At 36.6% G+C, this 25,943-nt stretch overlaps 1 protein-coding gene across 11 annotated transcripts in view; it reads right to left on the reverse strand.

Annotated features, from left to right (window-relative positions):
* Positions 1–2,130: 2,130 nt before the first annotated feature.
* The window catches only part of IRAG1 (inositol 1,4,5-triphosphate receptor associated 1), a 61,413-nt gene continuing 37,600 nt past the window's right edge, over positions 2,131–25,943 (reverse strand). For 8 of the 11 annotated variants that reach the window (XM_048307920.1, XM_048307929.1, XM_048307928.1 and 5 more), the window contains 17 exons: positions 25,340–25,513; positions 24,305–24,376; positions 23,780–23,829; positions 23,321–23,362; positions 22,154–22,744; positions 20,210–20,288; positions 17,665–17,785; positions 16,863–16,893; positions 15,617–15,757; positions 13,474–13,605; positions 12,558–12,699; positions 11,580–11,629; positions 9,906–10,013; positions 8,634–8,701; positions 7,110–7,229; positions 6,355–6,486; positions 2,131–5,373 (listed from right to left, as the gene is read on the reverse strand). In XM_048307920.1, coding sequence (XP_048163877.1) covers positions 5,133–5,373; positions 6,355–6,486; positions 7,110–7,229; positions 8,634–8,701; positions 9,906–10,013; positions 11,580–11,629; positions 12,558–12,699; positions 13,474–13,605; positions 15,617–15,757; positions 16,863–16,893; positions 17,665–17,785; positions 20,210–20,288; positions 22,154–22,744; positions 23,321–23,362; positions 23,780–23,829; positions 24,305–24,376; positions 25,340–25,513 — 2,294 coding nt within the window. In that variant the 3' untranslated portion in view covers positions 2,131–5,132. The remainder of the gene's footprint in view (positions 5,374–6,354; positions 6,487–7,109; positions 7,230–8,633; positions 8,702–9,905; positions 10,014–11,579; positions 11,630–12,557; positions 12,700–13,473; positions 13,606–15,616; positions 15,758–16,862; positions 16,894–17,664; positions 17,786–20,209; positions 20,289–22,153; positions 22,745–23,320; positions 23,363–23,779; positions 23,830–24,304; positions 24,377–25,339; positions 25,514–25,943) is intronic. The other 3 variants (XM_048307925.1, XM_048307926.1, XM_048307927.1) reach the window with 3 other exon arrangements.

The following is a 25,943-nucleotide window of genomic DNA, read 5'->3' on the forward strand; positions in this document are numbered from 1 at the left end:
CCTACTCTAACTTGACTTAGCCATAGCCTGGTATAAACCTATCACTTCTATTCCTGCTGGCAATGGACACAGAAGATAGGTTTCTTCCCTTACATTTTGCAAGTATTTTATGTTTTTAAAGAGTTACGTCTCTGCTCCTAGTTTTCTTTCAGCTAAGAAACCCCTGCTGCCTCACCCTCTGGCTCCATTGGCACCTTGCCAATGCCAAGTACTAATTAATAAATTGCTCTACCTGCTTGTACAGTTCAGAATGGTCTCAGTTTGTTTTTTTTTTTCTAGCAACAGGATGATTTTGTTTCATCATGTTCAATTTGTGATTCAGCAAACTTTTAGATGTCCTATGTCTCCAGGCTGTTTTCGGAGTCCTGTAAACACAAGTGTAGCAGTAGCTACCTCTTTAAACTGGTTTGCATTTAGAAAGTCACCAATTAAGATATGAGATAGCATTAACTGTTAACTGGGCACAGGCACATCTCCTGCAGCAGCATGTAACACAGTTATTAGATGGTGTTCTGTAAGACAGGCACCTACAAGGCCTGAGGAGAATGCTGGGGGTCAGTGAAATCATGTCTCCATTAGCAATGATAAAATGAAAATTGGATTGTGGTTGGGCTGTGGTTTGGAACAGAACTTGGTAAAACTTGTTGAGATCTTTAGACAAATTTTTAGCTCCAGTTTCTATTCCCTCCCTTATTGTGCTGTACTTACCTGCCCCTACAAAGCCATGGCAATGTCAGATACTGTCATCAGACTGAGCTCTCACTTGAAGGAGGTTTTAAGAGGATTCACTTGCATTTACAAGGTAGAAGCTGAAACAAATAGTTATTCTGTAGCTCTCATGGACTATAGACTGTGGCTGTAAAATACTGAGAACATTAAACAAAATCTTGTCATTGAAAATGCTTACCTTGAACTGCTAAGTGTTTCCTGCCATGAAAACTAATTAATAGGGTTTCTGACATTTTAAAATTGCATGCTAATTGTCCTGCCGGGTCTTAACACTTTGTGCCTACTATCCTCACTGTGGCAAAGTTCCTTTAGTCAAACTCTTGATGCTTAGTAGGATTTTTAGCTGTAAAAATGAGATAAACACCTTCACAACACCAAACAATAATATAAGCTCTCTCACAAGGTCTTACAGATTAGGAGAGGGAGAAAAGAATTTTAGAATGACAAAGCAAGACTGAAATAACTTTGTTTTTTGTCTATTTCTTCCTTTTTGTAGCTCAGCTGTTCCAAAACTGTGTAGAAGATCACTTATCTGGACTGTAACAGTACAAAAGGTCTTTACCCTTTTGGTGTGTCTTCTTCATAATTACTGTGGTAAAAAAAGCAGACCTATACTGAATGATTAATTAGTCTTTGACCTAAATACTTATTGTAACCTATATTAAGAATTCCCAGCCTTTTATGTCAGCATGTTTTAAAATGCTGATGAGGGTTGCTAAACAGAAAACTTTTGATAAGGCAGAACACACATAACTGTTCTCTACAATCATTTCAAAAGGAACCTTGAAATTTGAACAACAGTAGAGAAAACAAATAATAATAATAAAAAATCACATAGAAAATACAAATATCAGGGTTTTTTCATGGAAACAGTAATTTCTTTCCAGGTTGTTGATGTCTCAGAGTCTGTCCCCTGACAGCGACCATCGGAGATTCAGAAGCTGAGCATTGACTCCTACCTGCTGTTCTGGCAAGACTGCTCCCCACAAGACCCAGGCTTCCCAGACCTCCCAAGTCTACAAGGACACGAAGCAAATAAAGACTCCTAACCTTTTGCCCAGAATCCTTTGCTTACAGATTTCCCTTGTGGCTTCCCATGTTCAGCCTCCTGCGTGACACGCGGCCTCCCTCTGAAGCAGGAGCTCAACTCTTTGCATGATATTTCAGCTTCTTCTCTCAGCTGGTTTCTAGGGCATGGCTGGGGTGACCCTGCTTACAAACACTTTCTCCATTGACAGAGTTTGCTCTGTTCTTCTGGACCATTTTCCTGAAGAACTGGAAGACTAAGAGCAAGATCCTTGGAACGTGTAACAGTGTAGACAAGGGAGGACTTACTTCATGAGGACATGGCCATCAATATGCAGACAGACCACCCCAAATCTTTAAGGTAAAAACACTGAGCACTTTGAAACCATAATTTTATTTCAAAACTCAAGTATGTGATACTATACAGTACAATACCAGCACACTTGTGCAAAATCTTACAATATTACAAATTTAAATATGATACACAAAAATAGTGCCCTTTTGAAGTTCCTTTTGCTAGAAACATTTGTGCTGTGCAGGAGAAACCATAAATGTGTCATGTTAAAGCATAAAAATAAATATTGTACCTCAAGAAAACTATTTCAGTGTTAATAGCATAAATAATAGGTCTGTTTCTTGTTATCTGATGTGATCTTTGAACACAGAAGAGGTTGTTTGACTTTTTTTTCCAGATAAAGCAAACTAATATCCAATAGATAAAATTGTATTTAGAATAGTTTTTGAGCTTAATCTAGTTTCCTATTAAACAAAAGGTGTTTTAATTAAATAACTGAAAAATATAAGCATAGCTATTTAGTGTGCTGTTAGGCATTGTGATTTGTTATTTTTTGTGGGCAGTTTGCTCAAAGTAGTTATAAAAAGAACAATTTTTTAAAATAAACTTTATCTTCATTTTTGCACCCCCATTAAAATCTCTTGCCTCTTTCAGTTCATTTGGGGCTAAATTATGCTTACATCAGACATGCAAGTAATTCAGTTCAAATCAGTACAACTACTTACGGGACTTGTCCCTTGCGCACTAATTCCACAAAAAGCCAGTGTGCTGAATTTCAAGAGAGGATGGAGATTCACCCACTGACCAATAAAACCTCTTCACATGCTTAACATTAAGCAATTAGAGGGTCATGTTGATATCAATAACTTTATATGTGTACTTAAAATAAGCTGTTGGACTCACAACAGTTCAGATGAAAATAAAAGCAAATTAATTCAATTACAGGCACTGTTAATTATTTTTCTTCAGTGCAGCCCAACATTTCCACCATCACATAAATATATGCCATATTCTTGACATAGAGAAATCTGATTAGGACTATTTACCTTCAATCTTTATTGTCTTATTATTAAGTTATCAATGCTATTTGTAAAGAATATTAAGTTAAAGAAGCTAATTGTAGTAAAGAAGTATTCAAGAAACAACTGACAGGTTTCTTTAAATACTGAAAGTACATGAAATATCACAGTAGTTCTTCACAGTCAGAAATTCTAACTGACCAAACAGATTCCAAGTAGTTTGCAAGAAACCTTCTCCTGTCTTATTCTTTACCAATTGCAATTTAAGACCAAATCACACTTCCCCGTTATCCTTTTTAAACTTCCTTAAGCACACTAATCCTCAATAATATATACTTTAAAACAAAAATTGGGTAGAGACTCCCTTCCCCACACCCAAAAGAAAAAAAAAAACCAAATAAAGGTGTTAGTGGTCTGCTCTTTTTTAAATTTTTTTTTCTTTCTCCATATAAATGTCTCCTAAGAAACATGTGGCCAACGAAGATTCACCAGCAGGATACTTGGTACTAGTGCCAGGTACGTGAATTAAATTTCTGACTGAGTTAGAAGCCTGTTTTCTTTGACAGTTAGCTTGAGGTTCAGTGTTTCCACCAAAAGAAGGCAGGACAATATTGACTGCATCAGAACTGAAATTACAGTACTTCATAACACTCTTATCCTTCAGCTGGAAAACAGACTCATTTCTCAATCAGAAAATGCCAGGAGAATGCAGGACAGGAATGCAATCAAGTGTCACACTGGGTTTGCTATTGTGGCTGTAGCTATGGAAAAACAAACATGGTTCACCTTCACTCAGAAGTGACACTCAGCGGGTACAAATGGCACACCTGCAGTGACATTCACATTCTTGTTTAAGAACTCACAACTGCCAAACTGGCAGAACTGGCAAAAAATCTGGGCAAAAGACTGATCTATCCTGAAGTGGTAGTTCAGCTTTGGAAGTGTATCAGATCAGTTTTGGTCTTGGCATCAGATTCTGAAAATGAACTACTGAAAACCTGCAGTGAGCTCTCCTAAGCCCTCACTGCTTCCATGGCCGGATCCCTGTAGGCACTGGTTGGGTTCTGGCTGTTCTCAGAACTGTGCTCCTGCTGCAGATCTCAAACAACACCTATTTCCAGTGTTAGCAGTAGGGCAGAGTCCATTTCGTGGGATCACCTCTATACAGAGGTTTGAAGAGCTTTTGTTTTCTTTTTTCTTCTTTCAATAAAGAATTGAAGATTGCTTCCCATGTCCAAGACTGTTGTATTTTGGGCTTGGGCAGCACATGGACTCTTCCAGGCAGCTACCACTTTTGGCTGTAACCACCAATGACTCTGAGTAGCATAGGTAAATTTTTTGCAAATTTTTATATATCAGACATTCCCAGACTTATTGGATGATATCAACTGTGCCACCTGGAGTCCATTTTAGGTTCTGTTGAGTATCCCATTTTAAAAAAGGTGGTGGTCCCATTCTTAAAGTATATCATAAACCATATTTATGCATGTACTTAGCATTCCATTTAAATAATCATATAGATAATTCCTCTTATAAAATTATTTTAGCAGCAAGGAATTTGGTCTTAGAATATAATTATATTCTTCCATGGAAGAGTTTCTATTTCTACCCAATAATAATGAATAAGGAAATTAATTAGCCTCTTAAAACCCAAAGGACTTAAATGCAATTAGTACTTCAACAATCAACAATAAATTCAGGAAATACAAAGTAAAGCACTAACTGCAAATGCAGGTTTTATGATGGTCTTCAAAATGTCAATGTCCTGTGCAAATTGTTCTTTTAAATGTCTTGCTTGTTGCTGATTACTGCCACAACCTTACCATGATTCAACAGTACTTTATTTGTACGAATCCTTTACAATAAGAGGACAGACAGGAGTATTTATCAGAATGGCTTCCTGGCAAGGTATGCTCACCATGTATCCCAAACCTGGTGGTGGAGAGTAACTCACTTAAGGGATCACGTGTAACAGCCATAGGGATGACTAAGCACTACCTTTAACAACGGTGCTCTACTACACAAACTTGCTCAGGGACCGTAAGGGCGTGGTTGCTCCTTTATTATTCCGTTCGTTGCTCCTGTCGGAATCCTGAGTTCCACCAGGAATACTGATGGGCCGCAGAACAGCTGGCCTTCCCTTCAGGTGCCTCTGACTTTTCATCGCAGGAGTTGTAGGAATGGTAGATTCCCAACACCACAGCAAAAATGACTATTGCAGCCACTACAAGCCACAACACATTCCAGTGTTTGCACAGTTTGGGGTACAGGATATATAAATAATTAACGACGACTTCAAGTCTGCTGTAAAATGAAAAGAAAAATGTTATACATTAATCAGATGCAAATTTATTATCTTAAGCTTTTCAATTGGAAAGGTGTCATAGGTGGTACACCATCTTTTTTCCCCAATACAAATACCTTGTCAAAGAAGAATCAAATTGTAAAGTTCCTTTATGAAGAGCTGTACACTCAGATATTCCAACTCCAACTAGTCTATATGAGAAATATTTGTGAGACAGTTGGAGACTGTAAACATGACTCCTATTTCCCCTACCTGTCAGCTGGCAAATCTCAGAGCTGGATATCATGCAAAATTCTGCACTGTTCGTAGCTTGAGCAACTAAATTCAACATTGGAATATGTGGTAAACATTTCTTTCCAATAATGATCTTTCCATGACTAATGAGATGGCTGCTCTCTGAACGTGGCTGAAATCTCAAATCAACAGCTGTTTATAGCTATAATGGTTATGGAATGGAGATGAATTCTTCTGGATCAAGTAAAGATCCCTGCCTTAACCTGGGATTGGACATATTACTTGCTTTGGCCAGCATTCAGTTCCTCTGCATTGTACAGACAGAGAGCAGTGGGTACAGACGGATGCAATGTCACTCTAGTGACAGCAATGACACACGGCACAAAGTCAGATTCCTGAATTACAACCTTCATGAGACACTGCATATCCACAGGGAGATGCCTTTTGGCATGTAAAGAACTTCTTTTATGGAGCATTCTTTTACCTCAAAGCAGAAGCAAACCCCATCAAGATGAAGCATCTTGATGTCAGCGTACAGCTTTACCTGAATTATCAAAATCAAAAGTTTTGCATTTTGCAATTACTTTGTCACAGAATATGCCCTTCTGTGTAAATACTGCTATTTCAAATATGCTTCCCTAGACTGGAGGAAAACATGCCAAAATGAGAGTATAAAACATTTGGTTGGGTACCACAAAGAGAAAAAGTGGGCCCTCTTTTATGGATATATTACACCACTGCCTCACCTGCTTTTCAGATTTTTTATCTCATCTTCATTTTCACTTTCTTCATGTTCATCATGACTTTCTTTGGGTGTCTCTTCATCTTCTTCCTTCAGTTCCTGAAGTTCTTTGGTTTTCTTCAAGGCTTCCTGATATCTTTATCAGACAAAACGTTTATTTCTTAGTCTCAGATGTTGTAAAAGCATGATCTTATTTAATGAAAAATTAGCTGTATGTTTTGTTATATGTAATAAAACACAAGTAGCAGTGTTGCAGCACTCAAACAAGAGTAAAAATTAGCTGAAGACCACGAGTAAGGCACACAGACAACCACCCTTCCCTAACAGAGTATTATACTACAGCTAAGGCCAAATTTATCATTTTGAACAAGAAAAAGAGGTTGTAGTCCTCAGCAGAGAACAACTTCTGTCTATTGTAAAGGAGTCAGTAAATATTTCTCTATAATTTTCCATCATTTTCAATATCCTCTAGATACTTTTTTCCCCTGGAGAATAAATGCAAATCAATCCTAAAGACAGATGGCATGTTGGATTCTGCAGGAGAGGATCAAAATTTCTGTCTCACTCTTCACATAATACAAAATTCTTTGCTTGACATTCAGAAACAGATCCCAAAGTTGTTAATTGCCCCAAAACATGCTGTAAAGCACTTTGTGACACCAACAACATGACTACTGTATTTAAAATTAAATTTTAAAAACATATGTCCTCCTCTGGTAGCACATATTTACAGATCTAGTTCACAAAAAATATTCCCACCCCTTGTTATATGCTTCCTCTTCTATCTTGGCTTTCATTTCAGGACTGATCTCTTCCAACCCACTCTGTGTCACCACAGAAGCTGAGGTTTCACAGTCAGGCTCTCCATTTGACTTTCCACTGCCAAGACAAAAGAAACAGACAAATAGAAAATAACATCACAGAAATGTGTTGTGTTTGGAGTATACTTCAATTTCATGAGTCGTGATTTGTCTTTTTTAATGTACATCAGAGAAATGAAATGTCTTTCAAAAGAAAAAAAATTAAACACCAAGAAAAATATTAGTTTCAGGACGTTGTGATTTAAGAACAGTAATTATTATGTTTCTAAGGTAAGAAAACTTGCATTTTTATTCTTCTTTTAAAAATAAAAAAAAAGAGCCTTTGTTTCCGGGCTCATCCATGACATTTATTTGCTATTCATGAAAACATTTCCCTCAACTTTCTAAAAATCATCTTAGAAATTGTAATCTGCTACATAAGAGGAACATAATAGAAATAATACCAAATACTAATTCAACAAAACATTGGTTTTATTTGCCTTTTAAGTATTCTCCTCTGCTGACTTTATCTGTTGAACTGATGCACATGTTAAAAAAAATACACATACCTCACTTTTCTCACTAGAACTTTTCTCAAGTAAAAGTTTTGAGCATTTAGCCTCAAGATAAGCTGTTTTATATTGCTCTCTTCCTGCAGTGCTCTCTTGTCATTTATTTGATCTGGGACAGAGAGTCTAAGTGATTGAGACATAACTTAACAGATCTATCAAACTCAAGGTTTAATAAGCTCAACAGTGGATCCCATTTCAACTTCTGAAATCTCACTCTTTTTTCAGGCCTTATTTTTCTGGCACTACAATTGATGGCTGAATATTTCAACCTGATTGACACCGTCTGTGGGTAATGGATTTTCTCTCACAAAGTCATATTAACAGTAGACATTATTTTCACTTGGACTTTAAATAAACCATGACTATAAGCTTGAAGTGCTTACACATACAAAACTGTGTTGGACTAGGTAATTCTACACTATTAGACCATCTGGCCCATGTACACACACTTAGGCTCAAACTTGAATTTCAAGTTCTGCCTCTGTTACTTGGTACCATGATTTGTTTTCTTAGATGCAAATATTGATAAGATTTTTTTGGTTGTTGTTTTTTCTCACAGAATTTCTGTCCAGTTTCAAAAGATGGTCTAGATCTTGCAGAGTTCTTTTGAATAGTAGAAACCAGTGCTGTAGTTCACCATTTTTGTTTTCCCAGTTGTTGCATACTTACATTCTTAGTAAAGCACAGAGGTAAAACAAAGACATCAGATAAATTTTGCCCTGCCTCAGCACTAATTTAAAATACATGAAATTCAATATTCTGTAGTGATCTACACAGTCTAAAACCTTTAATTTGCATGTTTAAAGCATTATAATGAAGAGTAGTAATATCACAGTATTTGAAAAAATATGATGCTTTATCATTTAGTATTAGCATTTAATAGGTAATGAGATGACCTAGGCAAAACTCACTTTTCTAGAAGTGCTGGCAGAGCAGGAGTGGATGTCAGGTTGCTCCTTCCATTACTGGGTGATTCAGACTGCAAGTAAAACACAGCAATAAATGTTACCTTCATTAATTAGTTAACATTAATGACTAAATAGTTAAATAACAATTAAAATTCATTAATTAATTTCAAATGAGTGTTCAATAAAAGGACAAAGGCAGTGTGCTGTTAGGTTTCTTTCTCACACTCATGAGCAAAGTATCTTTAATATGGTGCTTCCACATTGCTCCCATTAACTACAGGGAACAATGGACTTGCACACTAAGAATTTTCTCTGACATTCCCTTCTGGCCTGTTTATTTTTCCCCAGAAAATTCTTTCTCCTTCACATATTGATCACTGAACAGTAAAATTATCCTATTGCTCCTCTCCTATTATGCTAAGAACATTAATTTTTTAGCTGAGTTTTCAATGGCAAATTTTAAACAAAATAATTCATAATAAACCATGGCAAACAAACACACCTGGTTCCTGAAACAATTAACTCTGAGTACATAATAAATAAATTGCACAAACAGATGCTTTTCTTACAAGTAAAATTGATTTAGCTTCTCAGCAAAACCCTCATTTAAATAACCCTATATTTTTAACAGAAAACTGCATAACTTTAAGGTTATGTTCCATCTTAACTCATCTCTGAACAGTGAGTATGCCTTGCAGCTTTTCTCCAAAAAACATTTGTATGGATTTATTATGTTCAGGTTAGAGTCTCATTTAATTTATTAAAGTTTTACAAACAAAAATTCAACACAGAGGCTGATAGCTCCAGTGATCCCAGATCATCACAGAACCTCTAAATTTGTACCACATACATTTCTGTACGTTAATTACATTTATTTCTGTCCAGTGAACTTTTGGCAATGACGAGCAGCAGTCCAGCCATGTTCTGCGGCTTCTAGTTAAAATTTCTCTTCTTCTGTGGACAACTATTTTCACAACTTTTTTCTTGTATGTTACTTTAGATCAAAAGGCATATTGCCTCACTAATGTGTAATGCCTCTGAATCAGCAGCCTGCCCTATTCAGCTGTTTCCAAAATAATAATTTACTAAGATAGATTGTGAAGGCACATGTCCCTTACACAATAGGAATGACCTCTGTCCATCCCCTTTACTAGGATGGAGTCAAAACGAGTTAAACCAATGAAAAGGCTTCCATTTTTTAGTAACTACGGCTTGGCCCTATGGAAAAGTGGTTTAGACAAAACCTGGTGTCTTTAAAATGGGGGGTTTACTTACCAGGGATGGCATTGAAGGTATAGGTGAAGCTGTTGGTGACTGACCAGGAATGTTCAAGGAGTTAAACTTAGGAACGACTGCAACACTGACTCTTCTCCTGGGCATATTCTGGGAGAAACAACAATTCTTTTATTCTATCATACAACAAGACAGACTGAAGAAAAACTCTGTGGATTAATCTGTGGGGCAAACATGTAGGTCCTTGGGAAAAAGAGAGTTGGGAGCTAAAGTAAGATAAAAGGCTGTTAGGCTGCAGTTTTCCACAGAAATTCCTCTCATATTGTCTGGTATGGCAAGTGCTTAATGTGAAAGGAGGTGTGGCACAGGGATGCTGCTCTTTTCCCTCCATATTGAAAGCCCAGCAGTGTAAATCACACAACAGAAATGTTCTGAGTTTATACTGTCAGCTCTTATCATAGGCCTTTATCTTTGGTTAATGCAGATGCATAATGATACTGAGGAAAGTGCTAGTGTCACAATGACTGGAAAATAATGAAGTCACACATGAAACTCTTGTCTTGCTGTGTACCCATTATGATATGCTGTAGCCACTATGATATATTAATTACATGTAACCCTACTAATTATAATTTGCTGAACAAAAAACATCCATTCCTTCCACAAAAGAGCAGCCCCCTCTCCCCCACCCCTGAGTTGTTAGATAGCATCATGCAACACTGCTTATATTTCCCAAAGACCATAAAAATTCTTTCTATGACAAACACATGCTAACTGTAACAATATATTCCAGCTCAAGTACAGATTATGTAAATTTTTGCTGTCATTTGGTAAGTAGCCAAATGCTTCATCCCATAAAATCTATATAAAATCTATGCTTCCAACTGAATAAAAACATCAAAACACTTACAGCATGTAGCAGCTTTGTTTTAGTATATATCCAAACACTTCTAAGATTCTGCTCTAGACAACTTTACAGGAAAGGAGTTAAACACAGGTTGAGTGAATACTTAGGAGTCACTCCATGATCCTGGTTCTAGATGAAACCAACCATACCTATTCATTAATGACGGTTTTACTTAATGTGCTTCTGAAAAACTACATAGGGAAGTCTGCAGGCATGGTAGGCAGTCCATTCTAGTGTTTGGGGTTTTTTTCCCCTCCTGTTTATTATTTGGACTTGTCCCTTAAACTTAAATTTAGTATTTTTTTGAGACCTCTGCTTCAACTTATGGGGTTCTTATTCTGAAACCCTGTCTTGCCTTCAGCATGCTCTGTGCTGTAATTCTTTATATCCAACACTCAGAGGTGGCAGGAATAAACTAAACCTGAAGAACTACAACCCAAACAAATAAAAATATGGAAAGAAACAGTAGATTGAGTATAAAGCCCATGATCACCAAATTTCATCATGGTCATACTGGGACTCATGCCTCCCAAATCACTGGTTGTTTTAGCAAGTTTTGCGATAGACTTGATCTCCAACACTCAGAAGTTTTGCAGAAATAAAACGCTGGAGTTTCACATCAGGCTCTATTATTGCACAAAGTCGTACTAAATCATGTATCCAAAATTGCAAAGCACATGCACTAAACTGCATGAACAATACTGAGAATTTACCAGGACAGTTTTGAGCACAGCCTTAAGAACTGAGTGTATGTAGACAAAGAAATTTCACTACATAAAACGTTCATTTTCTTTATATCATAGAAATACCTTTCCAACAGTGAGAGACATGGATCTAGATGAACGAGGAACCCCATCTTCTGCATAGAAACAAAGATAAAGAACAGTCTTAGACTATATCAGTATCTCTAAATAATATTAATAGGCCCCTGCTTGTATTTCAAACTCAGATGCACTGTATTTATACAAGGTCTGTAGTGACCATGTATTTATTTGTCATACAGTCCTCTTCTCAGTTACACCTTGTCCTGGGGTGACAGTTCTCTTCTCAATTACACCTTGTCCTGCACTCTGGTGCCAGAGGAATGGAGGAAAATGCATTGGCAATGTCAATAGTGGCATACCACTTCGCTGCCTTGGACTCCAGCTCGTGCTGGAGCTCCAACATGTCCGGCACAGCAGAGCTCAGCGGTGGAGTCACTTCATTCAAGGCACGATAATCCACAGTCAGTCTCCATTCTCCTTCCGATTTGCACACAGCCAAATGGGACTGTTGAAGGGTGAGTGGGTTTTGCACAAGAAATTTGAAATAATTCCAAAAAATCAAATCATTACTATTTTCACTGAATCAGGCAAAAAGCCCACTATTGGCCTCCATATACAAGTACTTGCAAAGGAAAATCCTCATATTTTAGTTTACAGCAAAGGCAAGAAAAGGTTGCAAAAAGAAAAAAATGTTTTTAATAATGAATTTGCCATCATCTGGACCTAAAAGGTAGTTGCAATAAAATTGTGCAGGGTACATAGATGTGCAAGAGGCCACGAGAAAATATGACTGGATCTCTTCAGAATTTGGGAAGTGGTAGTGATTTCAAATTACTGTATTATAGCATTAAGTATGGCTCATATGAAACATTTTAACTTATTTCTGTAACTTTTTAAGATCTGCTTCTGTAGATCAGAGCTTCATGAACAGGTTTCACGATACTTTACTTTTAATCATTAATAGCACCAACATCTCTCTGAATTAGAGGCAAGACAAACCCTTAAATTTTTATTTTTCCTTACCAGATGCACCATAGCTTCTGCTAGAATTCTGATTGGCAAGTTTCTTGAACTCCATTAATTCAGCATGATCCTTTTCATATGTCCTTTTCAGATTTTCCACGTACTGCATCATTACTTCTGTTGCCTTTGACATACGCTTCTCCTAAGGAAGAAAAGAAGGAAATATCCAGGTAACCTCTACACATCTCCAACACATCATTTGCTTCTATGTGTATGGTCCTTGACAAGGCTAAATCTGGAATAGTTGTTCTTCAAGAAGTATTGGTGCCTCCATGACTGAAAATTCCTAAAGTAGTTAGAAAAAAATGCGCATTCATACATATTTCACAGAATATCATAATTTATTTAGTCATATACCCATACACCCTGCCTGTGTGCCTGTCTGATTAGTTATGTGGTGAGCCACATTTGTTTTCAAACCCTCAAAGGTCTTAGTCACTGGCATCAATCTGGTTACTTTAGAAGGCAGAGGGAACATTCTTGAATCTGGGAGGGTATTGCTGTGTTCTGATTTATACTCACTTTGTTCTCATATATGTTCTCATATATGTTCTCTCTTTTTAATTGACTGATCTATTGCCAAAGGCAGGTGACTGAATTAGATGAGATTTTTGACCCAGAAAAGTTTTCTTGTTTGTGCTGCACTGATTTGAAATTAGTTTCTTGTGCTGCAGCTGTAGTTCTGAATAAAATATGTGCTCCCATTGTACAGATGTTGGATAGCTTAATGGGCAGTCTTCTTCTGTTGGAATTCTATTTCCAGGCTGCACCAGTGTGTTACCTGACACTACAACAGATATCTTTAATCTGTCAAAATGGCAAATAAAACTCAGAGGGTGAATGTAACCTCTAGCCCTGGCTGGAAAAGAGTGAACACATGGATCCAGGATACAGTTAAACACCAGGATGCCCTCACCTGGCGAACGGCTCCAACCATCTCGGCACGGCTGGAAAGTCTGGCAGCCAAACGCCGCAGCACTGCGATGTCCTCCAGGAGCTTCTGGTAGGCTTCCCTGTGCTCATAGTGGTGCCACAGGTGAGCTGAAGACTGAAGCAAAAATACAGCAGCTTTATCAGCATGTCTTTAGTTCAAATGGAGTGGCCAGAGCCCCAAAATGGGGTAGAAATGTCCAGGAAGAACTCCACAGGGAGAAATTAGCCCCCGAGGGATGCCAGCACTGCCACCACAAACAGACCAGAGTGCTCTGCCCTGTCCTTCACTGCAAACTGCAGCACACAGTTTGAGGAGTTCGAGAGGGCTTAGCACAGCTGCAAGATTTTCCCATCTGAAATTTATAGTGAAACACGTCTTGCCTCCCATGAACTCTACAAATGCTAAGTTCATTTCAACTAGCACTTAAAAATGATTGCTCAGGGGCAAAGGACATTTTAATTCTCTGGGTACAAGGTATCAAGGCCATGCGTGTTCTTTCAGTTCCATGATACTTCACTTATTTGGAAAATAAGACATTATAGTCTCAAGAATTGCAAAGCTACTTTGATAATAAATTGCAACCAAAATTTGACTGCAAGGAGCAAAAAGGCATAAGGGAATATGTTTAAGAAAAGTCATGCACAGAATTTCAGATTTTCCTTTTTTTTCTTGGCAATTGTAACGTGCTTATTTTCTCAAGCAAATCAGAAGTTCATGTAGACCAGCTTTCTCTTGAAGTTAGGTCTTTGAATAACACATCAATTATAACAAGACTGATTTAAAAAATCAGAAAGACTGGTAAAACTGTCATTGAGCCATAAAACATGAGCCTCTCCTCCAGAAATGAAGATAAGCTCTCAATGAGATTGGAACAAGTCTAGGTCTAATATGATAGAGTTTTTTCAGAAGCCACCACTGCTTTTAATTGCTTGTTAGTTTATTCCATTGTCCAGAACAAAAGCTTTCATAGGAAAGGCGTTTCCACTTTGTTATAAATTTTGTGAAAACGCTTGCAAAAGCCAGACTGTGGCGTGTGAACTGCTTAAAGGAAGAAAATCCTAATTACATCCATCCCATCCTGGCAACATGATCCCTGGTGCCTAACTACAGATTCTTAACAGAAATACATGGCAAATTTAGCAGACTTTTTTCAGTCTGAAAACCCTGAGATTTAATAGGCTGTTTCAGCTTGCTTTTTACACAGGGAACAGGGGGAAGATCAGCAAAATATTCAGAACTTTTTGTTTTGTTTTCCAGAAACAATTAATTTGAAAATGGAGATTTGGAATTTCAGGTGAAAAGATGTGAAGATCACAATCTTTCTTCAATTGTGTATTTTCTTATCTGATGATGCGCTTGATAAAGTAAATGGGAGAATCATATATTCTCCCCACTATTTCTCATAAGAATGGCAGCACCTTCTTGAAATAATGAACACTGGCTCTGAAGCTATTTCATTTATCAGCCTTGTGTCTAACCATCCCTCCCTTTATGCATGAAAACATGCACAGCACGTAAGTTGACACATTTTAGCAATATTTTAGTCATTTCAGTTAGAAAATCCACAGAAAGCTGGCAGGAAAGACTGAAAACTACTGCTGTAAAGGAACAGCAGGGACAACTGGAAGGAAAGCATACTCAGGCCCAAAACCTGTTCTTGAGATTGTATGTATTCCTTAAGTATTCCTTGCTGTTTCCTTTCACATATCGTGCCTTCTAGTATCTGCAGTCAAGAGGCCTTTCAAGTCACAGATCTCAGGACTCAGGTTTCAGAACATGTTGGTATCTGGACACCTCAAATTTACTGCCAAAGAAGGCTTGCCCAGGAGAGGATGGATCAGTGCTCAAACTGCAGTTTTGAATGCTCCTAGCATTCACAGGCTTATTTCAAGGACTGAACAGCAAATTCCAGGGAAGCATCCTCTAGGCATTTCCAGCAATGCTGGCCCACTCTGGCAGAATATGCCCTCTCTCTTTTAGAGTAGTAGGCAGCTCATGGCAAGGAGTTTGAGCAGCAGAAAATGAAACTTTGCAGCTGAATTTACAACAGTCAAACATATTTGCAATGTGTGTGCACTTTCATGTACACTATAGCTCAGGAAAAGAATTCCCGTTGTTTCCTTACCGTAATGGCAGCTTTAAAGTTTTCCAGTTCTTTCTCAGCATTCTCTTCAGTAAGATTTCTCTCCCTCTCTGCCTGGTGAATTCTAGATTCCAATGTATAACTATCATTTCTAAAGGCCAAGGAGAGTTGTACAAATACATTCTGTTTGGATTAAAAAAAGGCATTTTCCAATAAGTCTCACCGTAATATAATTTTCAATAACAACTTATGAATAAGATATGTGTTTAACAAATTTTGCTGCTTAAATAAGTATTGAAACAGAAAATTGGAAATATTTTTTAAATTAATTTTCTTTGAAAAATCACTTCTATTTACTTCCACTAAAATGCAAATAAATGCATTGCTGCCCCTTTTCCTGCATGTTTTTCTGGGAGCTCTGTAGGGCAGAGACATAATGAAGGAAGCAGCCTACCAGAAGCATCAGAATCACAATGGATCTGTTTTCTAGCTGGACTTCCTCCAAGGGTCCCTAAGGTTTTTAAACACATAGTCTGTGCAGAGGAAGCCCAGGGATGAGCTCACCATGAGCATTGTTTTACATAAGGGATAAATGCCTACCCCTGAAGTCAGCAAAAGATTAAGTGCTAACATTTTTATTCTCTTGCACCCTGCTTTTAAAGATCGTTTCTTTCTCTACCAGACTCATTATTTCTTAGGATTAATACCTTGCAAAGCACAAGGCACCAACAGCTCCAGTAGACTGCAGCATTGTAAATAAAGATCTTTTTCTTGACTGGTATGTGATTACAAAAAATAGAAGAAACAAAGCCTGCAAGCTAAAGAGCAACCTGCAAACAAAATTATTGGCTTGAACTGAGAAAGTAAAAATTATGTAAACTAACAGCAGGATATTATTATAAAACTGCCCCAAAGCTCATATTGTCCAATAAAAATGCAATTTAAATTATTTAGTTTCTGGTCTCATTTAATCTCAATTTTTTTACTACTTTAAGTATATTAAAATTATTTCCAAAGTGAATGAGTATTTTATTATGAAAAACACAAATAAATGTTTTGCTTATTCCTATCCTGTCATTTTACAATTTCTATTGCTCATATTTCACAAAATTGTTATTTTGATGGAGTGCAATATAGGGTTTTTTTAATGATAAATATATTTGGGGGAAAAAAATCACCCCATTATTAATCACCCCATTAGAATGAGGATTATAATAACCACCCTTAGACTTAAAATAACCACTTAAAATTGGAGAATATGTCTGAAACAATGAGCTTAAGAACATACCTCAACTTCTTTTTCAGTGAGCGGCGGGGAGCTAGAAATAAAAGCAAGAAATTCACATGTTTATGAGTTTTGTCTCTTAAAACAAAGCTATTCTAATATTTAATTGAAAACAACAACAAAATATATGTTTGAGTTTTATGAGTTTTCCACTACTTTTCAGTATTGAATACAATCAAGCAATGGTCTTTCAGAAGTTCTCCACCTCATGCATCCATTTATATAAAATAATGTATATAAAAATTCCTTCACAATAAATGTTAAATATTTATTTAGTCTGCACAGAGAACCCTTATTGGCTGCTTCAGATGACTGAAGCTCTGATGGTTTTGGTACAAAACCATGTGGGTGAATGAAGGAATGATTTTTGGCTGAATAAGTTTGGAATTGTTTTAATGTCTTGGAAAGTCCAAATCAATGAATTCACAAGTGAGTCCTTCAACTACATTTGCAGAATAAACTCCATTTCCCTGAAAAGTTGTCACCTGCAGAAAAATTGCAGACTTCTTACACACTCAAATTCTACCATTGGAAAGCATCATCTGGCCTGATTATTTTTATGGGGGAGAGAAATATTAATATTTTCAGTATGAGTTTTTATCTGCAGCAGCAATCCTGGAACCCAGGAGTGGAAAAATCTGTATAAAAATCTACTTGTAGGACCAGTTTTCAGAAAATCTGTGTTGCACATTCTAAGATGCAACAATTTGTGTCCCTATGAATGGAACTCCATAAGGAAGTTGACTGGAAACCATTGGTGTGCCCTCTCCTCAATGATGTGTTTCCCCTTCTAATGAGCTTTTACCTTCCTGGAAGCGATTTGTGCACTCGCAGTTTTCGCAGCAGTACATCAGGAATGCTGGGCATGACATCAGAGCTGTTCTTTGTCTCTTCCTCTTCAGTGGGGGAAGGGAGAGGTGAAGGGCCTAAAGACATTTTCAGATTAAAACAATTATGTTACTTGAAGAGTCATGCATTCCTTTCTGGAAATTTTTAGCTGAGATTTTGTAATAGAATACTGTCATTTTCTAAGGCTATTTAAGTGCCACCTACCAAGATGAAGTCTAGTATAATGTACTATACTACAGATGTTGTGCACCATTTATTGTTGTAAATTACATCCTGTACCTGTTTGCACTCTATGTTCATTGAAACAGGACATAAAGATTATACTTACATTCTCTGATTCTGTCACTTTCATAAGGACCAAGAAATGGCTAACTTTTTTTTTAACTCATGTTACTCAGCTTCTGTATTTTCATTTTATTTAATTTTACAAATATTAGTTCCTTTATCTCCTTCTATCCTGCCAGAATTTAATGAAGGACTCTCCTGTAGAAAAGGCAGATTCCCCAGTCTGAATCTCTCACTTGGGAAGGAATCTTTGTATCGTTCTCCTGTTTATAAGTTTAACAGAAGGACTCTTAGACTTGCCATGTAATTAGTGTGTAAATCTGGAGAGCATTAACATGAAAGACAGAAAAGGAGATTCTTTCCAACTACATTTTAGTTCCGTGCATTTGCTTTATATTAAAAAATTCCAGTATTTACTTAAGAACAGTCATGTGTGTCCCCATAAAATGCAGCCTGACACCACAGTGTTTCCAGATTTAATGCACTCCACTTACCTAAACTTGTGTAGATGCAGAGTTTGTTTACTCGGACGGTGACAGTAACTTGTCATTGATTAAAACCATGATGGAGATAGTACATTGAATTCATAACAGTAATAATGAAGCATCTGGCTATTTCCTATTTTTTAAGCAAAATTACTACTCCAGTTGAAAATGTGGTTTTTACGACAATGTAAGGAAGTAGGTCTCCCTAACAAATTAACTAAGAATTTGACCCCTTGCTTGTTTTCCCCACTGAGGACAAAGAGTTGACCCTTAATGTTCTGGCTACCATTTAGATAACTTACTGGACTATAAAAAGCTTGTGATACTCATGAGATCCATGTCAAGAAGCTGGATAAAATAATGCCTAGCTTTTAATAATGTTTTCCTCAAGATTTCCAAACCTGCAAAAATTATGTAACAGGCTGGTAAAATGGCAACTCCTTTACACTTTCAAACAGAACCTGCTAAATAATTTCTGGGAAATTACATATTAGCAGAATGACAGAAATAATATTATCATATCTAAGAATCCAAAGATGTAATCATTAAATATAGAGGACAAGAAGCCTCCTTTAATCTTGATTCATTCAGACTGAAGATGAGTCTGTTTCCAGACATAACATGAAATGTAATATCTCAACAATCTCTCAGTGTAACAGGAACTTTAAGGCCCAGTGAGCTAGTTCCAGTGCAAATACATGAATTAGTAAAATGAAGAGTATTAAGAAAAATTGAAATTGTCTTTGGATTAAATCTTGGACAGTCAGTTTCAGCTCCTTTCATAGCAACCATCTCCATTTCAGTTAATGTCACACTGAACAAGTTCTAACTTAACTACTTACAAACAAATATATATTTTGGTTTAAGTATTTTAGGTTGATATATTTGGCTTAAGTATTTTAGCTAAGCACTACTGCTATTTAATTCTTCCACATGTTGAATTGTCCTCAGGTTTATATCTTTATCTTAATTTTAATTCTGAATTTTTTAGATGCAGCTACAGGCATCAAATCTTTTTTGCCTGTGTTAGATTGCAAAAAACATTTGGTGGCAGATTTATTTTTCCTCATTTATGTGGAGTTTTAAGCTTTTTCCTTAAAAAAGCATTTTCCTTTATTTTTCCTTAAAAATCACACAAATTGAGGTTAAAAAATCCCACTTATTGTGAGGCATATTTTTCCAATCCTTCAAACACATTTATGACTCTTCTCTGGCCTTACTTTTTCTCATTCACATTGACATGGAAATGTGGACTAGAAGTGAAAATGCCATTTCCATACTTGCCACACATATACTGAAATAAAAAAGCAGGAATAAAGCATCCCATCTCTTATACTCCCAGGGATCAAGTTCACCCTTATGACCATAATATCTTGCAGAAGTTACATCCATTCAATCCATCACTGCTGAAATGTTTTTACAGAAGGTTACTGAAACTTCAGTCCTACAAGTATTAGGTACAAACCAGACTCGGTTCCACATGTGCATCTTTTCCCTTGGTTATAATAATTCCTACAGTATCTTCTTGGTTCTAATCATCAAGAAATTGAGGTACTTCCCAGTATTGGTCTCTCTTGTTCATCATTTATTACTGTTCTCCATGGCTGCTTCAACTATTATTGCAATTGAAGTGAAAGACTTTTTTCACTTTTTCTCCTTGCGCTCACATAATAGTCAGTTATAAAAATCAGTATATAACAAGCACTTCTTCCAGCTTTTATGATACTGCACCTTTTTCCTGTTCCACTGCTTCACTAAGTTCAGGAAGTTTAAGTCCAACTAGATTTTGATTTCTCATCAAAATATGCTCCTGTGAAGAAAGCCAGTAACATTTCTAAGTAACTGAACTACAAATCTCAAATATCCCTGTCACATGAACACTAAATATAACATTTACTTTAGTTAATAAGCACAATAGAGATGTTTGCATTACATTACAGTCAGATGCTAAGTAACATGGATACTCTTAAATTCACACATATTCTAGAATATTACATATTTCAAATTTCATAAAGGCATTATTTAGAAAAATTCCTGGTCATGCAAACAGAGATTTTCAAAATGTGCTCCTTATTCAAGTAGATATATAGAGTTTTGGTAAGTGAGAGCTTTAGTAACTGACAATGAAAAAAGCAATTTTGGATGTAGCCACAGTAATAACTAAGTATCCCAGATAATAGAAAAAATTCAGAAAATCCTATATATGAGACTTTGCCACTTTGACTTTATTAAGACCAGAGCTTGGGATGCTACAGCTGCAAGTTAATGCTTCACTGTTGCTGTGTTCTACCTCTGTTCCTTATAGGTACAGAAAAATGGACTCTCTAGGCTTAAACTTTGTTGTCTTATTTCTCCTTTTATCATCTCCTCATTTTCTTTCATATTCTCACATATGTTTAAACAAACACCTGCTTTTGTTTATGAGTAGATAATTTCTACTGGAGACAGAGCTCAAATCTTACCTAACTGGAATTATAGACCACATTGCAATAATTTTTTGATTCTCTTATTTGTGCTTAACAGCTTCTATGTCACTCAAAATTATAGAATTAAAGAATTATAGAATGTCTTGGGTTGAAAGGGACCTTAAAGATCATCTGGTTACAAATCCCCTGTCATGGGCAGAGACACCTTTCACTATCCCAGGCTCAGAGTCCCATCCAGCCTGGGCTTGAACACAGCCAGGAATGGGGCATCCACGGCTTCCCTGGGCAACCTGTGCCAGGGCCTCACCACCCTCACGGTAAAGAATTTCTTCTGTAATTATATGGCTCAAGGGTCTCTGTAATCAAAACTTCCAGTACATACACACTAAGAATATGTGTTATATAAACAGGAAAAGATGAGTAACTAAGCTGCCATTCCCAAACAATACAATGGGAATGAATTAACCAAAGTGCAGAATTTGAGGTCCTTGCTTGTCAGCCCTATATTCACTACTGGGGGTCAAGGAAAATGTCCTTATTAGGCTGTTCAGGAAAGTACTTGCTACTTCTTTTTTTTTTCTCTTTCTTTCAAAAGTCATTATTAGTAATAGAGACATGTTCACTGCTTTCTTTTCGTGGTTTATAATTTCACTAAATTTCTGCTTTTTTTCTTATGGCTTAATGCTTAACTTTTACTAATCATTTAGAAAATTATTTAACAACAGATTAGTTAATAAATATTGCAGTCCAAATCTATTCTTTTAGAAGCTGACACATTTGCAGCATGTTAGAATTAGGAACTGTGAGTCTGGGCATGCTCTACCTGCCCTTGCTCTCAGAGATGCCCAGTTTTACAGCTCTGGACACACTGAGATATTTTCTGAGAAGGTTCAATAATCAACCGATCATTACAAACCCATTTCCTGTCCTCTGAGCTCTTGCAAATGGAAACATGCAAGAGCACATGCCCATGCATATGCACACATCGAAGTACCACAGTGCACTTGATGCATATTTGAAGAGAAGTAAGAAATAGAATAATTCCTTGGAATTTACTTACAGGTTACAATTTAGTAAAATTGCAAAGGACAAACATGATACAATTCTGTATTGATTATGCCGAAACTGTTTCCCATTTTATCACTGTATGTTTCTTGCAGTGATAAAAATAATGCTGAACATGTTGGAAGTTTAGTAGGGTATGAGAATGACTTTTTAAAACAGGATAGAACAGGTGACCAGGACTTACCTCTCTGAGTTTTGTCAGCTTCTGCATTCGAACTGGCTGAACTTGGATTTGAAGGTCTTTGAATGCTTTTAACTGATTGCTGGATTTATTACCAACAAAGCTTTTATCTTCCTCAGATGGTAATTTTAAAGGGGCTTTCTCTTTCTGTCCAGGCTCCAAGCTATCCCAGGATACAGCCCGTAATAGAGGAGGACGCAGTCCATACAGTTTAAATTCTGGTTTACATGGAACTTTATGGTCCCTCATTTCTGGAACAGGAATTTTTAGCTTTGAGTCCATATTTCCTATTCCTGGTCCGGGTAGATGGGTTCTTAAAGGAACATCATTTTCTTTTCCTTTCTTGAGGAATGATTTTCCAAGTTCATTTTCACAAACATTCATGCAAGTATTAAGAGACATTCTGCCACCATCGCCAGCTGAAGGGGAGCATTTAGGTAAAGTATCCATATGTTTACATGGATCAAAGTTTTCCTTTTGGTCTGAGTGCTTCTCTTTGGAGTTTTCAAAGGCAGCAGAACGAGGAACCAATCTTCCCTGAGAAATCTTTCTTTGATCATTCTGCCTTCGATCAATTAATCCTTTTGCAGCATTCTGAAAGTACAGGGAAACACATGAAACACAGAAACAAGTCCAGATTCCTCTTTTCCCTGGCCCAAGGACAGATTTTAATTGTAAAAAGCCATTTCCTTTTCAGTGACATTTGCTTTTGAATATGTGCTGTTGACAAGAGAAATAATTTTTAAAAGGCACTTGAAGAATACTGAATTGGGAATCTCCTCTCTGAATGTTTGAGTTAACCTCTCCCATTCTGGAGTCCATTATAGCAATCCACCTAAAGCCAAGTTCCTTAGCATCCTAATGTAATGGAAGAACAAAAAACCACTGGTGTAAACTAAAATGGCTACAGTAGATACTTTTACTTTACTTATGAAGTTATTCAGTATATTGATTTTAATTGAGCTAGAGCAGGGTGCATGATAGGATGGAAAGACAGCTGCAAGCCCACTGTCCTCCACTACTTTTGAAGGTACTTCATAATTTCTTAGAGCAGTGTAATTTTCTTTTCACTCAGTGAACAGACTTCCAGCATTTTTAGTCCCATCCATAAGTCATACGTGTGCTAAGACAAACCAGCACACTGTTCAGCTCTTAATGTGAAACACTTACCTCTGCAGTTTGCCTGTCATCCTCTTTCACAATTCTGTTATTCTAGCAAGAAAATGAAGAAAAAAAATGCCTTACAAGGTTATCTTTCACATCTATGCTGCAAATGGTAGATATAGATATTAATGGCTGAACTCTGAATCTCTTAAGTTTTACATTGCTTGTAGTATTTATTTATGAAATAACTTTAGGGATTAGTTTCTTCATAGATTAGGGTTATATTGGATATTTTTCTATTTTCTACACTTAATAGATCTTTATGATCTTTCAGTTCTTGTTACCTCATGGATTTTTGTCGTCAGAGTAAACATTTATTAGTCCCTCGCTGTACATAGAAAATACCAGTAATCCAATTTTGATATATAAAATGGTACTCCAATTTTTATCAGGGACTAAAAGGGCAGCATATTATAATATAGTACTTTAATAACCAGGTTATTGCACAGACTGTTCAGTTCTTACCTGCCCTGGAGATACTGACTCAATACTAGTGGTTGTGCATGCCTCAGACCCTGAAAGACACACTCAGAATTAGGGCATATCCTGATATTTTGCTCAAAGTTTTTACTACTATAGCATTAACAAGCACATATGTGCACAGCTCCCCATAATACATGAAGGACAAAAATTCAAATGTCAAAAATACTATTAAAAAGGAAAAAATCCATCAAATGGATAGTAAGATAGACATCATTAAAGCCTCTCAAAACTTCGTTATCAATAAAATTAAAAAACTAGAACAAGTGACCCCGCAGAACCACAAGAATAAAAATATAATAAAAATATCTATATGCAAAAATATATTTTGTATGCATTCATGGGCTATATCATATTCAGGACTATATGCTTAAATCTACTCTTCTTGAGAAGTAGTAAAGAAATACATTTTTGGTGAGCTCTTATAAGTTAAAGTTTGAGCCTGCAAATGACTGGATTTGATGATCTTAGAAGTCTTTTCCTCCCTTAATGATTCTATGATCATTTTACCTGATGGAAGAGTGAGAGAGTTGCTCCGAGATGCTATGGGTGAAACTTTAGGACTAAGAGTAGGGGAAACTGCTTCATTAGAACAAAGACAAAAACAAAACAAAAAGGTAATTTTACTTTCTAGGCTTGTATCTTCTGTATTTTTAGAATTCAGATGAGATTAAAACATCAATACCATAGTTATCAGTCATATGTTTGTCCAGAACCTGACAAGCCATTTTAATTGCCAGGTTGTACTTCGCAATTAGGAGTTCAGAGTATGTTTCATGTCTTACAGTTGTCAAAAATGGATATTTGTCAAAAATTTCTATTGATACAGGGAATCCTTGTTCTCCTCAGTTTTCTGATACTGCAAGCACTGAGGAGATGCAACACAAGAGAAGATTCAGGAGGAATTTAGGAATAAAAGGAGGTGATGTATAGTTATGGGGGTTTTTTTCCCTCCAGAAAGCATCAGCTCAATTTTAAGATAGAACTTTGTTTGAACTGGCATTTCAAAGCAAAATGAAAGTCGTATTTCATGGTAAAATGGCATTTTGTTCCAGTTTTCATATGAAGGGAATTATAATTTCAATTGACATTCCAGAACAAAACATTTTATTCTGCTGTTTTTAAAGGAGGATCCAGTCCATTTAGCTTAGTTTATGGCCATGTTCAGAATAAGAGGCAGTGTAATTGTGTCTGCAGGGAATGCTTTTTCAGCAGGATGAATCTTGCCACTAAAATTTCATTTAAACAACAAATTGTGACTATTTTTCACTTTTCAGTAGGAATAATTCATGCTTTCTTGTTACACTGTTTGCAGTGGGACATTCAGGCACTTAAAAACTTTATACCATTTTATCCTGACTCATCTAAATACAGGGATGGGTCATTTCTGTTTCATGTGAAACTGTGAGGAGGACAAGAGGGATTCTGACCTTCAAATTAACAAAGTGTTTGTAAACAGCAGCAAGGTATAGATTACAGGTGATGTTTGCCTTTACAGATGTTTGAAGGAGAATATAAAATCTGGTTTTCAGGATCTGCTCTTACCTGTGGGTGACTCTGGGAGGCTGCTTCTTGACTTTCTGCCTCTGCGTGTTAGGAACCTCTCGCTCACTTTCTTTGCTTCTTCTAACAATTCAAGGTTCTTCTTTTTGTCTTCCTCTGATATTTTGACATCTGGTAGTGGATCATTTACCAGATCAATCACATGACCGCTGTTGTCTGTGTAGAAAATATCAGAATTGGAGCTGCACCTCCTATATTCAGGTATATTGTGGCACGTCAGAGTAACAAGTACAAAACAGACCTGTAAATTTATACCTATAAATTTAGCTTTGAGCTTGCATTTAACAAAAATTAATGTCTGCTCATTTCTAAAGTTGTTACAATCTCAAGTTTAGAGCAAGTCCTGAAAACCACAGATAACCCACTTAGATTAATCACTATGATCAAAAATGCTCTGAATATGTGAAACTGGCTTTTCCAGCTGTGTCTCCAATACAGTTTTTCTCATTTCTAAATAAAAGTGCCATTAGATCCATCTCAACTAACAGTCATGGCATTTCTGTTGTAGACTGAGTTTTTCCATGGAATTTGCATGTTCAGTTTTTCAAGGTTAAGAACCTACAAATTCACCCTCCAAAGATTTATG

Source organism: Corvus hawaiiensis, chromosome 6, assembly GCF_020740725.1.
Source record: "Corvus hawaiiensis isolate bCorHaw1 chromosome 6, bCorHaw1.pri.cur, whole genome shotgun sequence".
NCBI classification, from domain to species: domain Eukaryota; kingdom Metazoa; phylum Chordata; class Aves; order Passeriformes; family Corvidae; genus Corvus; species Corvus hawaiiensis.